The 18,046-nt window shown below is 41.5% G+C and overlaps 2 protein-coding genes and 1 long non-coding RNA gene across 9 annotated transcripts in view; 2 read left to right on the forward strand and 1 right to left on the reverse strand.

The window, feature by feature from the left end:
* The window catches only part of Csnk2a1 (casein kinase 2 alpha 1), a 79,635-nt gene extending 70,332 nt beyond the window's left edge, over positions 1 to 9,303 (forward strand). For all 5 annotated transcript variants that reach the window (XR_015442001.1, XR_015442003.1, XR_015442000.1 and 2 more), the window contains 2 exons: positions 6,035 to 8,361; positions 8,939 to 9,303. The gene's annotated coding sequence lies outside the window, so the exon portion shown is untranslated. The remainder of the gene's footprint in view (positions 1 to 6,034; positions 8,362 to 8,938) is intronic.
* LOC106009009 (uncharacterized) lies at positions 1 to 14,406 on the reverse strand. The gene is made up of 2 exons (XR_002393431.2): positions 14,245 to 14,406; positions 1 to 6,307 (listed from the first exon to the last, which is right to left on the reverse strand). It is a non-coding gene; the product is annotated as an uncharacterized LOC106009009 (long non-coding RNA).
* The window catches only part of Tbc1d20 (TBC1 domain family member 20), a 22,518-nt gene continuing 18,869 nt past the window's right edge, over positions 14,398 to 18,046 (forward strand). For 2 of the 3 annotated variants that reach the window (XM_004840628.3, XM_004840629.3), the window contains exon 1: positions 14,398 to 14,580. In XM_004840628.3, coding sequence (XP_004840685.1) covers positions 14,511 to 14,580 — 70 coding nt within the window. In that variant the 5' untranslated portion in view covers positions 14,398 to 14,510. Of the gene's footprint in view, positions 14,668 to 18,046 lie in introns of all 3 variants that reach the window. The other variant, XM_021254933.1, reaches the window with a different exon arrangement.

Raw genomic sequence — 18,046 nt, forward strand, 5'->3', positions numbered from 1 at the left:
TACTTTTTTTTTTTTGGTGGACTCTTTTCCTTTAATTGTTCACTGCATACTGTTTTATGGTACCATCATATTGGAGTTGAAATTATTGAGGGTTGACAAGGTTTAGACACATGGAAGCATTGTATAATATGTATTTGAAATCCCCATGCAACTTAACATATACTTTAATTCTAATGTATTCTTTTGGGGTTTTTTGAGACAGGATCTCGCTGTGTAGTTCAGGCTAGCCTTGAAATCACTATGTCCTCAAATTCACAGTGATCCTCCAGCCTCAGCCTCTCAACTGCTGGGATTATAAGTGTGTGCCCAGCTAATTCTAATGTATTTATTCCTGTTTTATACATGAGAGGAGTATTAAGTTACTACAGTGTGATTATCAGAGACAGGGGGATTATATTTTGTAAAATGGCCTTCAGAGCAAGTGTGATTACTCTGCTGGATGTGGTGCACACACCTGTAAGCCCAGCACTCTGGGAGGCTGAGGCAGGAGGATAGCAAGTTCAACTTAGTGACTTAATGAGACTCTGTCTCAAAATAAAAAAAATAATAAGGGTTGGGAATATGTAGTTCATTGTGAAGACAATAGGTTCAATTCCCAGTACTACAAAACAAACACAAAAAAAGAGTAGGACTAATTACTATAATTATAAAGTACAGAAAATTGGAAATTGAGTGGCAGATTAGGGAATTTTAATTTTTTCTCTTGAAATTTCATCTTTGTGGTTGTAGTTAGAACTGACCATTTGAACATATCCTGAAAAATCTAGTTTTGTCACTCCTGGCTACAAATTTCCACCAGTACATTCTCTCCCCAGATTAGAATTAGGTCTAAGTACTTACCTCTTAATCACCAGTTCTTTCCTGCCTCCCCACTGGTGATTTTCTCTTCCATTTGGTTCAGCTTTAAGCACTATGCCTGGACTGTGTGCGAGAAGCTGCCTTTCCAGGGTCTCTTCGAGCCTTGGAAAATGTTAGCCAAAGGACTTTGAAGTCATTCTCAGTTCAGCTCAGATACTGAGTCTAAAAGCCTTCATCATGCAGCACCCATCTGAAGTCATCTCTTCTTGCTTTCCCCAGTGCCATTGCTATTGTTGCCCTGAACAAGAGTTTTCCCTCTTAAGCATTTGAACACTTACTGTATTACACTGTTGTTGTAACAGTCTGTCTTGCCATTTGCAGGTGAACTTGATGACCATGCATATCTTACTGAAATTGATAAAAATCTTTTTTTAAGAAGCTGGTCCATTATCTCTCAGGATTTAAAAAAAACTGAATGGAATACTACAGTGCTTAATGGGTAGTTCCCTCTTCTGTTTCTACTGTCACTCTCTCCTACACACATGGAAAATAAGTAAATGGATATACTGTCATATAGATTATCTCAAGATCATTAGCACCTTGTCCTTAAGTTTGCAGCTGTAATTAAAAGCCACAGGCCAGACTGTACTGACATGAAAATAAAACGTTTATTTAATGAGCCCTGAAATCCTAAGCTGAAGGCTTAAGCAATGGTCCTGATCAAATTAATAGACTTAAGTGCTAAAATCTCTGCTTTACCATTTGTATATAATACAGAATACACACTGTCCTCTAAGTCAGATATGTAATGATAGTGTCACAAGATAACCCTGGTTCTGGAATCCAGCTATGCAGACAAGTAGACGTTATAGCCTTCCTTTAATTCCATGGTAAATTTAACCAGTTCAGAAAAAGCAACCTAGTGGAACTACAAATTCCCTGCTTCTAATCAGAGTTCATCTGTGTGATTTTTGAGTCGGTTACTTAACCTTTCTGAATCTTCAAAAGTGATTTGAATTGTTACTGTAAAATATTTTAGACATGTACCAAATTATAAAGAAAACCAGCACACCTATAAATCTAATGCCCAAGCTAAATCTCCATTACCAGTATAGATTGATCCTCTATGTGTCCATTCCTGGTCATATACTTTTTCCTTCCTCCATGTCTCAGGAGTCCTGATACTTTCATCTATAAAATTTGAGGGTAAAAATTCTTGTTTATACACTAGTTCTTCAGAGTAGATGATAAATGCCCCACACAGTGTCTAATATATAAGAATTAAGTCAAATGTTGGTTTTTGCTTTGAATTGTATAGTTGTGCAGATGATGTATAATAAAAGGATGCCACAAATTTGTGCAGTTTTGTGACAGTTTTCCAGGAGATGGCAATAAAGTCTTTAGTAGAAAAGTTTGTGCAGTTAGTGTGACAGACAGGTTTTCAGCATATGAGTGCCAGATTTCTTTTTTTTGGTACCGGGGATTGAACTTGGGTCCTTGCGCCGCGAAACCACTGAGCTAAATCCCTGGCCCCAGTTCCAAATTTCTGATTTACACAAGGGCCAGCATTGCCCTGCTCTTGCCCTCTGCCACTCTTTCCCTAAAGTTTCTATCACTCTTTCCTCTGAATTTGTAATTTCTCTGCTAAAAGCCAAGTGTTTTTTCACTGTAGCAAATTACACTAGATTTGTCTCCCTGTGGTCATAATCACTAGGGATTTTTATTGACCACGATGTTAGAAGCCCTTCCCCAGGTACCTCCAGATGAGAGCTTATAGGACAGCCAATCCATTTCTCTGAGAAGTTCCTGAGGGGATTGAGTATTTCTGAGTCAGCAGCAGTCTTGCATCAGCTACTTTGACAGAGTTATCTTGGCTCCTCTAATGAGAAAAAGGAAAAAAGTAGCAGCTGCTAAGTGGCTTCCTAATCCCACCCTGTGATTTAGTCTCAGATGTAGAAAGATATTTGTTGCCAGAGCTGGAAAAAAGAGGGCCCTTCTCCTGTATATTGAACAGTTCTGAGAACTCCAAGGTGAACTTCTTAATGTAGTATAGATCCACTAAGCTATTCATAATCCATTTTGTGCACCCATTCCGTTCCTCACCAGGGATTCATCCAGGCTTCCTCACCCACCCACCATGACTGCTCTTTCCAGGGTCATTGCTACATAAGATACCCTTGAACAAATATGTTGTCTGTGTGCTTGGCCTTGTGCTAAACACTGGGGAGTAAGAGTTGAGAGCAGGCCCATGGGGAAAATGTGCGTTGTTAAATAGGAAAGTGAAAGACAAGATGGGGGTGGCAATTCCAACTGTGATTACCTTGTTTTGTCTTGTCATAGTTCCTTAGGAAGAGCTGGGAATTAGCTCAGTAGTAGAGCTTCCTCTTGTCTAGCATATGTGTGGTCTTGAGTCTTGAGTTCAGTCTCCAGCACCATAATCAATCAATTTTTAGGAAAATTGCAGATTTCTAGTCACCATGTCAGATTGACCTAACTTGTGTATGTGTTCACTTCCTGTCCAAACACATGGGTGCTGACCAAAGTAGCATCATTTCCTTTTATATAAGCAATTTCAAAGAAAATGAAAATTCCCAGGTAGCAGAAAAAAAGAATTTATCCTGAAGGTAGATTGGTATTGAAATCAATAGTGGCCTTCCAAGACACGAGGCATCATAGATACAGATGAGCCTCAGGGGCTAGAAACTAGGTAACAGCCTCAAGACCAATCAAGGTAGAAAGAAACAATCCTCTTATACTAAAAAGGCTGCCTCCAGGGAAACAAAACTGGAAGAAAATGAAACATTAGTTGTGTTTGCCTTGGGGAGATGAGGTTAAGATAGGTGTCCAAGCCAGGCATAGTAGCACACCTGTAATCCCAGCACTTGGAAGGCTAAGGCAGGAGGATCACTGCAAGTTCGAGGCCAGCCTGGCTACGAAGTGAGACCCTGTCTCCAAAAAAAAAAAAAAAGATAGGTGTCCCAAAAGAACTCAATAGGAGCCAAGTGTGGTGGTGCATACCTATAGTCCTAGCACTCGGGGTTGAGGCAGGAGAAGCACCTTGAGTTCAATGCCAGCCTGAACTGCACAGTAAGATCCTGTCTCAAAAAAACAAAACAAAACAAATAGGAAAAATCACTGAACTCTTGGGGGTCAAAGAAACATTCTTACAGGAATGGCTGCCTGAGCTGGCTAGGTAGGATGGACCTGGCTTTAGCAAACTTGAGCTGCCAGGACCCACATCTGGGATCAGATCTGTCTCCTGGCTCTTTTCTACTTCTTAGACTACTTTTGCACAACTTTGCAGCCAGGAATCCCTATCTAGCTTTCCTGCCAATAATAACAGAAAAATTCTCTTTTGCCTTTGCTCCTATTCTCTAGTCTCATCTTTGTCCTCACCTAGATGTCTAGGTCACCTTTAGTTCAGCTGATCTAGACTGGGTTCAGCCAAGCAGCTGTTCTTCAGATGGAAGGTCCGCTGGGTTGGGCTGCTTATGTGATTCATGTGGTTCTTTCTGGGTCCTATGCTGAAGTTGCAGCTGCCCAGGATATGTTCTCCTGATAGACTGCTGAAACATGGAGGCCAAATGAAATCCCACAGGCACATGGCAAACCTCTGGCTGTGTCACATGTGCTGTCATTGCATCAGCCAAAGTTGCGCAGCCCAGCCCAACATATGGGACAGGGAGCTGGATATACAAACCATGCTAGGAGAACAGTGTGAACTTATATGGTAGAGGGTATTGTGTATAGTCTTATTGTAGGGTAGTGAAGAATTAAAACCAATAATGTACTCAACCATACCAACTCAGTAATGTGTGTGTGTACATTTAAAAAATTACACCAGATCCAGGTATGGGGATGTAGCTCAGCAGTTCCAGCGCCTTCCTCAACAAGTGAAAGGTCCTAAGTTTGATCCCCAGTACCCCCCCACATAAAAAAATTACACCAGATCTTAACTGAGGAGTGTGAATTGTGGGTAATTCATTTGTATTATCTGAGTTGTATGTATATAGGTCAGCTGTAGGTATCCCTGGAAGATAGGTTCAAGGACCTCCCTATCCACACAAGATACAAAAATGCAGATATTCAAGTCCCTTACGTAGTTAACCAACACACATCTTCCCACAAACTTTTAAGTCATTTCTAGGTTACTTACAATACCTAATATAAATGCTATGTAAGTAACTTATACTGTGTGCCATTTAGGGAATAATGACAAGAAAGACAGACGTCTACATGTTCTGTCCAGACATAATTTCCCCCCTAATATTTTTGACTCTTGGTTGAATCCATGGATATGGAGCCTATAGTAACAGAGAAGAAACTGTATATATGTTTATCAAGGAGAACTCTTGTTTTCAAACAACAGAAAACTAATCAGCCTTGTGCTTGCTTCGGCAGCATACATACTAAAATTGGAAAACTAATCAGCCTTTGAGGCTTCCTAGTCAGAAACAACATAAATTCCCACTGCACACAGGAAGCTTTTGGGGTCTAGTAGTGTTCCCTTTGCTGAGGTGGTGGCTACATATGCTTTTATGCTGTAATTATTTCTTAATTTTTAAATTTATTTTAATTTATTTTTTGGTACCAGGGATCAAACTTGGGATCTTATGCTTGTGAGGCAGGCAGCGACACCACTGAGCTAAATCCCCAGTCCTGTAATTATTTCTTAAACTGTATTTATGTTTGGTAAATTTATTAAGAGTTCAAATGTTTGAAAATTTTTTAAATCAAAGAAAAACTAAACAAACTAAAACCAAAAACTAGTTATTGAGAAAGGAGAGAAGTTAAACATCATACCACTGGCCCAGCTGTGAACAGAATTTACATACATAAGGGAAATGAATACTGCTCTTACCAAAATTACATTTAGGTGTAGTAAAGAATGAGTGATGGGAATTTGGGGTATGTGTGGTAGTGTTGATAGTTGGACAAGCAGTTTATGAGCACTAAATGCCCATCTTTTGTAATGGAAGTAATGACTAAGTGGTACTATATGCATGTTATTTTGAAATGTTTTTATTGTTAACATAATAACACTATGTACTTTTAAAACTATGTATTACTCTGGTAAAAAGTAAACAACTTTAATAAATGGATATTTATTTTGAATGCATCAACTTCCTACCATTCTAGTTGCCAAGTCCCTCCTCTGGGTCCCCATTCTCTTTTTCCTGTATTATCACAGCAAGTAACTGATCTTGATGCCTTACTATCTCTCTCTTGATTCCAGATTTCATCCTACACCCTGCAACAGAAAAATCTTGCAGACATATAAATCGCTTCATCTCGTTTAAAAGCCTTTCAAAGACTCCCAGTTGCAGACAGTATCAGTTGTCTCCCAACAGTCATTCCTTCTCTTTTCTGTTGACAAAGCCCGTTTTGGGAGCAGGAAGGATATCAGCACTGCTCCTGTGGGACTTAGGTAGTTGTGACTGTTTGCGAGATGGCACATGAAGAGATGTCTGGACATCTGAAATCACAGGACAGTCAGCTGGCTCCAAATCTGAACAGACAGGCATAAGAGAAGATGTTAAGTGCTGGTGACTTGCTATAAACAAAAGTAGACACGTGAGAGAGGGCCATGGAATTGCAGGAGTCTTCACCCCTTCTATGGTTCTCACTACAAACTGCACTGGGGATACACAGTATCTCTAGTAAAGATCTGGAGAAAAGCAACAGCAGCTGCCATGAAAGGGTCACAGCACATCACCTTGTCTTTCCTTGACTCCTCTACTGCACAAAAGCTAGAATCTGGAGGGAAGAGCACCACACTCATCCTGTGGCCCTGGTGGAACCTCTTTAAGCCTGGAGAAACAAAATTGGAAGAAAACAAAACTATCCATGGGCAGGTAGAAGTACACACTCCCCAGAGCTCTTACCTGCCCAATAACACCAACACTAAGGAGGCCACACCCCAAGACAGATGTAATCAGCACAGCGCTCTACCCTCACCTGTCAATGCTGAACTAACCAGCACTGAGTAAAAGATCAGAATGCTGCTAGAAATCAAAGAAGGAGCTTTGTGGAAGGGACAAGAGCACAGAAAAACCATCCTGTTGGAGGCACTGCACAAATGGAAGAACTAATGTGCAAGGTGGAACATACATTGAGATAGGAAAACCCCTGTGACAGAGCAGCCTGCACTCCCAGTCCAAAGTATCATGAGAGGAATCTGAAGTCAGTGGTCCAATTAGGAATGCCCATAGCAACAATAAACCTTAAACCCAACCTGACTAAAGACCCTCACACAAAAGACCTACTAGAACTGAAGGTGTGTCCATTTCCATACTAAAAACCCTTTCCCAACTGCCATGGTGGTGCATGCCTGTAATCCCAGCACTCTGGGAGGCTAAGGAGGATAATAAGTTTGACCTAGCCTTGGCAATTTAGTGAGACACTGTCTCAAAGTTTTAAAAACAGTTGAGCATGTAGCTTAGTGTAAAGGCCCTGGGTTAAATACCTAGTAGTGCAAAAATAAAAACCCTTTCCTTTGGGCTCTACTAATCTACTCAAGACCCAGCTTTCACCAACACTTAGAAATCAAGAGACACGAGGGAAAGCAAACTTCAGAACCAGAGTCATATGGCACGTGTTGCAACTATTTAATGTTTAAAACTATAACATACAGTACATGACCTAACAAAAAGTAAAGTACATGCAAGACCAAAAATGTCATAGGGCTGGGTGGGGTGTAACTCGGCTCTGAATTCAGTTCCAGCACCAAGGGATAAAATAATCCCAACAGAAATGGGAACTGAGAATCAGCAGAAGTGCTCAAAATGAGAAACTAACAGAGAGGGAAAATGGCTTGAGTGGGCTCATTAATAGACTTGACACAATCAGAAAAAAGATGGATCAGTGGAAACAACAGGAAGAGGGTGAAAATAGAGACAGCATCCAAGAGTTGGGCAATATCGAAGGATCTATGTATGTAGTTAAATTTCCAGAAGGAGAAAAAGAGAAGGGGCGAAGAAAGAAAAAAAGTTGGGGAATTTCCTTAAGGACAAATTCGTATCCAAGCAGAACAAATATTCATAAACTAGGCATATCACTCAAAATGCTAAGACAAAATCTTAGCCAGAGAAGGAAAAAGACATGAAAGAGGAAGCTAAGAATTACAGACTTACTGGGAACCGTGCAAGCTAGAGCACAACAGAGTGACTTCAATGGTGAAAGGAAAAGCTTGTCAACCCAGAGTCTTGGAATCCTATAATCAATGAAAATATCTTTGACAATGAGGGAGAAATAAAGCCTTTCTCAAAAGCCTAAGACATTCATTACCAGAAGAGCTACTCTACAAAAAAATACTAAAGGGAATTCTTTAGACAGATAACTGGCCACACAGAAACTTGGAGCTACAAAAGTTTTTATCTTTCTTTTTTTTTTGATACTGGGGATCAAATTCGGGACCTTGCGCTTGCAAGGAAGGCAGTGGAACCACTGAGCTAAATCCCTGGCCCACAAAACTTTATCTTGAGACAAGTGTTAGTATGTATCCCAGACTGATCGAAAACTTGAGATCCTCCTTCCTCAGCTTCCTGAGTGCTGTGTTTACAGGTATGCACCGCTACACCTCTACGAATCAAAACTAAGCACTAGAAATGGAATGAATGAAAGTAATTTTTAAAAATCTTTTAAACTGAATTACCTTAAAAATAGTTGAAGTCTATCTTCTCTCTTTTGTGTGGTACTGGGGATTAAACCCAGGGGCGTTCTCACTGACATCACCAGCCCTTGAGACAGGGTCTTGCTAAATTGGCCAGGCTGGGTTTGAATTTGTGATCCTCCTGCCTTGGCCTCCCAGAATGCTTGGATTAGAAGCATTATGCCACTATGCCAACCCTCCTCCTATTAATTTGGGTGCTTGCACTGTACCACTGAGTTACATCCCCAGTTTTCAGTACTGAAGTCTAATGTAGGGGTTCAGCAAACGTTATAAAGGAGCAGGCAAAAAAAAAATAAAGGAGCAGGTAATGTTTTAGGTTTTGTAGGTCAAATATCTCTTACAATTATCAAGATCCATAATTGTAGCCTGAAAGCAGCTATAGATGAGGTAAATGAATGAGCGTGACTTGTTTGAATAAAACTATGAACACTGAGTTTCAATTCCTTTTTTTTTTTTTTTTTTGGACAGGATCTTGCTGTGCAATTCAGGCTGATCTTGAACTCACTATGTAGCCCAGGATGGCCTCAAAATGCGGTGATCCTCCTGCCTCAGCCTCCCAAGTGCTGGGATTACAAATGTGGCTACCACACCTGGCCCATGTGATTTTTATATGCCACAATGTTTTTTACTTTTTTTTTCTTTCAGCCATTTAAAAATGTAAAATCCTTTCAGTTGGGCCAGATTATTCTTTCCTAACAACTGAAATAACAGAAACATTAGCAACTGTGTTCTTATCCCAGATGTAAAATTTTTAAATATTGATAAATGAATTGTTGTATATCCATATGATAAAGTACTAAGCAATAAAAGAGTAAACTTGATTCATGCAACAACATGGGCTGCTTTTGAAATAATTGTGCTAAGTGAAAGAACCCAGGCAAAAAAGATGAGCTACTGTATGATTCCATCCATATAAAATGCTGGGAAACATATACTGTAATGAGTAGATCAGTGGTTGTCTGCAGGTGGTTGAGGGGTTAGAGATAGGAATCTAACTTTATTTATTTATTTATCTATTTCTTTTTTGATGCCGGGGATGGAACTCAGGACCTTTCGCCTGTGAGGCTGGCATAGTGCCACTGAGCTAAATCCCTGACCCAGGAAGCTAATTTTAAAGTAAAATGTATGACAATCACATGAAGAACAGGAAGTTAGAAATAAAATGTGATTGTTATAAGGTCTTTATATCACACATGAATCAGGATAGGTAATATCTTAAGATAAAGTGTGAGGCCTGGAGCTACCTACAGTTATACTGTGATCCTCGAGGGCTTTTGGAGAATGTATTTAACATGAAAAAGTAGTGACTGAGAACTGGAGAGGAGATGAAGAAGAATGTGTGTGCTTGTTTTGGGTTAGATTTTCAGTCACTTGCTATGTAAATTACACACCTTTATTATCTCCTTTTCCATAGATCAGCAGTCCAAATGTGGGCTAGGTGGGCCCTTTGCTCAGGGTCTCATTAGGCTGAAGTCAGGATATCAGTAAGGACTGTGATCTCAACTGAGGCTTGATATCCTTTTGTAACCTATTCACTGTGGACCAAAACCCTGTGGGCCAAAGTTCCTTTGCTTAGGACGAAAATCCCTACCCCTTAAAAGGTTATCTACCATTCTCTGTCTTGTGGCTGCTTCCCAGCCAACAGAAGAACATCTGTGATATTTTAATTTCCCCTTCAGAGAAGGCCTCTTCCAAAGGATTCAACCTGATTAAATCCATCCAAAGCTGGGCATTGTGATGTACACTTGTAATTCCACAATTTTGGGAGGCTGAGGCATTAATCAAGTTTGAATCCAGGCTGGGCAGCTTACTGTCTTAAGAACCTGTGTCAAAATAAGGTAAAAGTCCACCTGAGCTTTTCAGCTCCTTTTCAACTTATTAGGGACCTTCATTGTATCTACAAAACCCCTTCACTTTTGCCACGTAGCATAACAATCACAAAAGTGAAATCCCACCATACTCACAAGTCCTGCCTACATCATGTGTGAGTGTATCCAGTCTATACTGGGAGTGGGTATCTTGAGATCGGTTTTAGAATTCTCCCCACCACACAGACCTAACTGATCTTATCTGCCTGTTACCTTGTCTTACTTTTATGGTTGCTAAGGCAAAATACCCAACCCCAAAGTTAAAGGAGGAAAGGTTTATTTAGCTCACACTTGTAGAGGTTTCAGTCCATAGTTGGCTGGCTCCAAGGCATGGTGGCATGGCAAAGAAACAGTCCATGGCAGAGCAGACAGAAAGTGAGGCTCCCTTTCCCTTTTATTCCATTCAGGCTACAAGCCTATTGGTTGGAGCTACCCAAACCCAGGTGGGCCTTCCATTATCCACAACCAGAGCTATGCTAAACCAATCAGTGGATTAATTTAGTTATCACACACCTTTAATCAATATTCCTACACCCTAAATCCAACCTCCTCTGGAAACTCCCACCTGTGAGCACATGAAGCTTTAGGGGAACATCTAGGTACAAGCCATAACAGACTACACTCAAAATTGTTTTGTGGGAGTCTGGAGGTCAAATGTAGGGCCTCACAAGTGCTAAGAATACATTGCCACTGAGCTATACCCCCAGCCCCTTGCACTTAATCTTACAACTCTCTTGGTTTCTGGGATATTTCATATTCAAGACTTCTAGCTTATCCCCTGGTTGACATCTTGGCCTAGCTTTATAGTTTCCTGGGTATTTATCGCTCCTATTAAAAGCTGAGCAACTCAACATCTGCCACTTCATATCCCATCTCAGCCTGCACAGTTTTGGTGCTCCCTTGAGAAGCAACATTAATATACTGTGATTCTACCCTGCTGGCTCCATCCAGCCCCACCTAACCTGCCTCTGCACATTTATCTGCCCTCACCCAAAGTCCACCTTTTCTTTTCATACTGTGCCATGAGAATATTGAACTACCTGTGATTTGCTTTCTCTTAGCCCCATAATCATGGGAAAATTTCTCCATCCACAGTGCTCTTGCCTATGTTGTTAATTTACTATGCTTGTCCCTCTTTACAACACATCTCCCCAGGAAACTCCATCACCCTCTTCTGCCCCAGTATGTGATACGTTTTTCTCTTCTTGGCTTCTACAACCCTGTAGGCTTCTTCCTCCTTTCCTATAATTTGTCTCCTTTTAAACTAAAGTCTCCCTTCCCTACCAGTCTGGGGTGTCCTGGAGAGCACTGAATGAAACCATGATGTTATAGGACCCAGCATAAGCTTCGACAACAGGAAGGATAATGAATATTTGTTGAGCAAACAAAGGGGTTCAGTAGTCTCCATGTTTGTGATTCAAGTTCTTCCAAGATGCTTGTGTTCTCAGCCAAATTGTAGCAGGCCAGTCTAGCAGGCTCTGAGTCACCTACAGGCTCCAAGCCCAGGCCACAGAGTGTCATCATGTTGCTTACATTACTACCTGACAGGCTGGTTTTTATTGGCCTAGGAGGTGTTTTACAAATTTTTTTTCAGGGAGATATTCAAGACAGAGTCTCATTAGGTAGTTCAGAGTAGTCTTAAACTCACTGCTTGAACTCACTGTATAGCCCAGACCAGCCTCAAACTCATGATGATCCCCCTGCCTCAGCCTCTCAAGTGCTGGGATTACAGGTGTGCACCACAACTGGCTTATTTTTACAAATTCTTTTTTTTTTGGTACTGGGGATCAAACTAACAACCTTGCGCTTGTGAGGCAGGTGCCCCACCACTGAACTAAATCCCTGGCCCCAGTTTTACAAATTCTTTTTTTTTTTTTTTTTGGTACCAGGGATCAAACTTGGGACCTTGTGCTTTTGAGGCAGGTGCTGGAACCACTGAGCTAAATCCCAGGCCCCAATTTTACAAATTCTTGACTGATGACTAGAGCACCTTTCAATAAGAGGTAGTGAGAATAATGAGGCAAAGTAACTGGTATTCCTCGTCATCCTGTCATGTAGGGCTCCATAGTGATGAAGTGCTGTTAGCCAATGTGCTGGTCAGAAGGTGTACCAACTCAGGACAGGAACTGAGTACTTCCGAGAACCTTGCTGTGAAATTGACAATAGTTTGACCATCTCTCCCTAAGAGCCAGCCACTCCTCATTTTAGAGGGTGAGAATTAGTTCAATCTTCAAAATGAACACAACTATTTAGCACTAGAATGTTGGTGATGGGGAAGAGAGGAGTAACTGTCTCATCATTCCCAATTGCAAAATCCAGTGGATTGCTGACCAGCGCAGTAAATTGATTTGTTTTGTTTGAGGCAGGGTCTCACTGTGTAGTTCAGGCTGTTGTCGAACTCATGGCAGTCCTCCTGCTTCAGCTTCCTGAATGCTGGGATTACAGACGTGCCACCACACCTGGGTAGCACAATAAATTGAGCAGGGAAAAAATACTGTAACCAAAATTGCTTGAGCAGTTTATTCCCAAATTGAAATGATTTAATTCTTCAATGAGCACTAAGCATCTTTTAACATCAACAATGACTGGAAGATGACCCAGATGTGGTGGAACAAACCTGTAATCTCAGTACTTGGGAGGCTGAGTCAGAAGGATTGCAAGTTTCAGGCCATCCTGGGCAATTTAATAGAACTTGTCTCAAAATAAAAATTTTTTAGAAGGTTGAGGATGTAGCTCAGTGGTGAGCATTTTCCTAGCATTTGTAAGGCCCTGGGTTCAATCTCCAGTACTTTAAAAAAAAAAGTGGTACTTGTAAACACAATTTCAAATGTTCAAAGGATTTTTAATTAGGTTTATTAATGAGCTCTCTAAGTAATAATTTATAATTTGCTAGATTTACGAATAGATTGTAAAGTTTTATCAGTTGAAATTAAGGAAGAATTAGGTTTGGGGATTTCTTAATTATATTTGTTTTGGGGATTTTTGAGGGTTTGTTTTTGGTTTTTTGAGCTCCCTATGTAGCCCAGGTGGGCCTCACACTCATAATCTTCATGCCTCAGCCTCACAAGTACTGGAATTACAGGGATGTGCCACCATGCCTGGCTGATGTCTTAGTTTTAAAAAGCATTCATTTAAAAAATCGATGTAACTTTAGAGTAATCTTTTCTGCTCATGAAAGTTACCTGGAAGACCTTTAAGGGGAAACAAAAAAAAGACTATGCTGGTAGTATACGCCTGTAATCAGAGACTGCGGAAGAAGGATCACCACAAGTTTGAGGCCAGCCTGGGCTACATAGCGAATTCAAGGCCAACTGAGACCCTGTCTCAAAAAAAAAAAAAAAATGGGGACGAAATTTTAAAAAACGAGCATGGTGGTCCACATCTGTAATTCCAGCTACCTGGTAGGCTGAGGCAGGAAGATTCCAAGTTTGAGGTCAGCCTGGGCAACTTAAAACATTCTCCAAAAAAAAGAGATGTGACTCTAGGAAAACAACAAGAAAGAGATGTGACTCTATGGATGAGTACCCTATTGGAAAGGAGACCAAAACCCTCATAAGCGAGGGTGCTATTTGGATGAATGGCCACTGTTGTTCACAACTCAAGGGAAGCAAAGCTCCAATAATCGGCTACATTAAGTGGTGACCTCTGGCATTAACCAGTGCAGGACCTGCGAAGCCTTATAAGATGGCCCTATAAAACCCTTAAGTAGTAAGTATGGCAGCCGTTCGTGTGGGACAGTGAGACAGGAGGTAAAATGCAAGTAAAAACAATAGCTCATAATTATGAAGAACAATCTTTACCATACGCTTGGTAACCCATGCACAAACTCAATAACCTTGTGAGCTCAGTACGTTTATTATAATCACTATCATTTTACAGATAATAAAAGCAAAAAAATGACCAAACCTGGTCCTTGTGAGAACGCCAAGCCGGAGAGTCCGGACGCAACCAACTCCGCAGACTGTTCCCAGCGCTTTAGCAGAAGTCCCGCCCCGCGTAGCGGAGTGTCACGTGTCGGCGTGGGGGCGGGTTCGCCTGCACGCCTGCGCGCCGCGGGCCCTCGGAGCCTAGTCTTCCTCTACAGAGCGGGCCCCGAGTCCCGCGGCCACAGCCGCGTCTCCTGACGGCTGGGCCACCAGCCGGGGCTCGGGCAGAGGCCCGGGCCCCCGGACATGGCCCTCCGATGTGAGCAGGGCGACGGCCCTACCTGCAGCCCCTGGGACGGTGGTACCCAGAAGACAGGTACGGAAGCCGGCCGGAACCCCGGGGAGCAGCCCGCGAGGACAGCCTGGGGGCCGGGCGGCGAGGAGCAGGGTAAAGCTGTCTGAGGTACGGGCGGCGGGAGAGGAAAGTGATGAAAGCCCCGTGTCGCATCTGGACGGGGAGAGGGCCTGGAGTTAGGGAACTAGGCAAGTCCTGTGCCGACGTGGAAGGAAGCCGGCAGAATCGCGTCCTGGAAGGGAAGGTCGCGGCGGGGCCCCTGCGCGGCGTTCTCCTTCCGCCTGAAACGGAAAATTGAGCTCCCTGAGAGCTGAGGGCGGGCGTCACCCCCGGGCCTGACACTTGCCGGCCACGTCCGCAGACTTTTGGTGCCGCCTTCGTTGTTAGGCAGGCTCCCCAAACTTCCCTCCTACCGCCCTGTTGACTTTCTCGGTCTCCCTGTAACATCTGTTCCTTTGAATTACCATAATGCCCACCTCTTTTAAAACCTACATCTTAGTACGTTCACAAAGTTGTGCGAACATCGCCACTGTCCAATTCCAGAACACTTTTGATTTCATTCCCCATTCCCAGTTTCCTCAGCTCCTGGCAGCTGCTCATCTACTTCTGTCTCTTTTCTGAGCCACCTATTTTAATGTTATTTAATTGTGTAAAGAGCGATTCTGTATGAAATCATGATTGTCTTGCTCGTGTTCTCAGTCACGTTTTTCATATAATAAATGCATGTAGTTAAATTACGAGTGTTTACCCTATACCAAATAAAATAGTATTTTCTCCCCTTGGGGAAGACTAGCTATCCCTGGTCCTCTGATGGGCTGGGGGATGCTCATCACAGAACCAATCATGTTATTCCAACACACATGTTTTGATGAAGCCTCTGATGTCCACATCTTATTTCTTGGGGCTCATTTTCTGCTATCCCTCTTTTCTCTTGATACTGGTTGTAAGTGGAACTCAGTCCATGTACTATTTTTTCTGTGCTCTTTGGCATTGTAACCCTTTGCTGGTGTTTGTGTGACATCTATCCTTGTGGCATAATAGTCACTGTCCCAAGTAAGGTGGATCTTGTGACCTGTTGCAGTGCAACTGTATCTAGGCTGTGAGACTATCCATCCAGTTCCCTTGATTTTTCTATTCTGCATAAAAAAGAGGAATTTAGATATGAAAGTTTTTTTGTTTTTTCTTCTTTTGTTGTTTGATTTCAATTTTAATCATATTTGAAAATTGCTGGCAGAATTATTAATACTAGAAGCCCTCCTTTGTGGAGTTTGTGGTCAGATTGGTTTACTTTCTAGACTGTTTTTCTACAGTGTTGTAATAAAGCAGGCTTTTTTCTTTTTTCCAGACAGAGTCTCACTAAGTTGCCCAGGCTAGGCTCTAACTTGAATCCTCCTGCCTAATCTTCCTAGAGTGTTAGTTTTACAGGGGTGTGCCACCACACCCAGCCTTAAAGCACCTTTTCTTGATGCCTGCTTATCTTTATGTTTCAGGTAGTTAATGAATCTCTTCTAACTTGGGTACTCTATTGTAGAAACTAATTAGGACCACTAAAGAAAAAGGCCATTTTGTTTTAATATATGTGCTGCCAAAGCAAGCACATGGGCCATTTTGTTTTAATTTGTTGTTAATAGGAACCTTATCCAGAATAAGGTTGTTTTCTCTTCTACTGTCCATCTCTGGTACAGACATGATGTTTAATGTTTTTAAATTTGAGTTTAAATTCTGTTTAAAGACTGTAAAGTTAACCAGGCATGGTGGCACACACCTATCATCCCAGCACTCAGGAGGCTGAGGCAGGAGGATTGCCATGAGTTTGAGGCCAGCTAGGGCTACATAGTGAGTTCAAGGCCAGCCTCAACTACATAGTGAGACCTTGTCTCAAAAAACCCAATCAATAAATAAAATAAGACTGTAAAGTTTCCTTCATATGCAGGCTTATACCAAATAATCAGTATGGAATTTTGTTCTTTCACCTAAGCTTCCATGATATAATGTGTAAATCACTTACCCAATCCAATTCACTAAGTGTTTTGGGGCCACAGAAACTTTGAGAGGGTAGCTGAAGTCTTCTTTTTTTTTTTTTTGGTACCGGGGATCGAACTCAGGTCCTTACGCTTGCACAGCAGGCAGCGAAACCACTGAGCTAAATCCCCGGCCCCTGAAGTCTTCTTTAATCTTAGTCCTTCCACTGTATATTAAGTTCCCTGAGCCAGGGACTTTTGGAGATATCTGTTACTTGGAGGAAGCAGAAATCTATACTTGGGTTCTATAGCCAGTTAGGAGAGGTTAAGACAATAATGGACTGAGCCATCTTTATCTGAACTGTAAAGGACTACTGCTTTAGTGGCGTTTTAAGAGCAGGTTGAAGTAGTGCCCATATCATTCCTTTTTCCTTTGTTGAATCTTCATTCATACTTTTCAAGCATCAGGGATTGATTTATAGTTTCACATTTTACAGCCAGCTATAGGTCAGTCATTTCATCCCATCATTGTTATGATAGCCAAGTCCTCTACTACAAAGAAATTTGGAAGGTATCAGCTTTGGAATGTACAATACACCTCTCTTAGTGAGGTACTATATAAATTGGAGAGGAGAGGATTCAGAGATTGGAGGGACAGTATGATACCTCCAGATGAAAGATGGTCTTTTATCTCGAGCCTAGATGGCATTCTAGAATCCAAAAATGTGTGTCCTTGTGCTCACATGGGTGGCACATAATACAAAAATGTGTGTCCTACTCTAAAATCTGTTCATAAAATTTACCTTAACATAAAATAGATAGTAGGCATTCATTTTAATCTTTTTCCTGAACATCCCAAGAGTAGCTCTGTGAAATTTCTCTGAGATAAATGGGACATGAGTCAATTAGTCATTCAGTAGAGGCCTTGCTTACCTTTCCTCATTTTGTAGCTGTTGACCTTCTCACACTGCAGTTTGTGCATCTCTAGCTCTCAAGTTTTCTGTTTTCTCTTACCTTTCTGTATTACAATGAGAGCCTAGGCATTAGGTGCAATACAAAGTTTTTGTGGAGGTGGCACATACAGGAGTGTCTTCTTCCTCTGCCACTAACATCTGGTCTCTGGAATGTAAGGTAAGGAAGGCAGTGTCAGGATCTGAACATACAGCAGCCAGAATCCACAGGTGAGCTGTGTTCTACCCTGGAAAGCACCAAGAGCTTTAGAAACAGGCCAGAGTCTACAGATCTACTTGGAATTCTGTAATGAGCATAATCTTAGCAGTAGTATGGGAAAAGTGATGTCATTTCCTACAGGTCAATATTTTCCAGTGAAATAGTAACTAAGCTAAAATTTTATTCTATTCTATATATATTTATTGAGTTCCAAAAATAAGTAAGTCTTAAAATATAGGATTCACTGGTGGCTCAGACCTGTAATCCCAGTCTTGAATCCTTGTCTTGGAAAAAAAAAAAAGAAGAAGAAGAAGAAAAAGAAAAATACAGGATGGGAAATAGAATCGGACCAGTCT

Source organism: Heterocephalus glaber, unplaced genomic scaffold, assembly GCF_053883595.1.
Source record: "Heterocephalus glaber isolate CG9 unplaced genomic scaffold, H.glaber_assembly_v1.0 deba00001532, whole genome shotgun sequence".
Taxonomy (NCBI): domain Eukaryota; kingdom Metazoa; phylum Chordata; class Mammalia; order Rodentia; family Bathyergidae; genus Heterocephalus; species Heterocephalus glaber.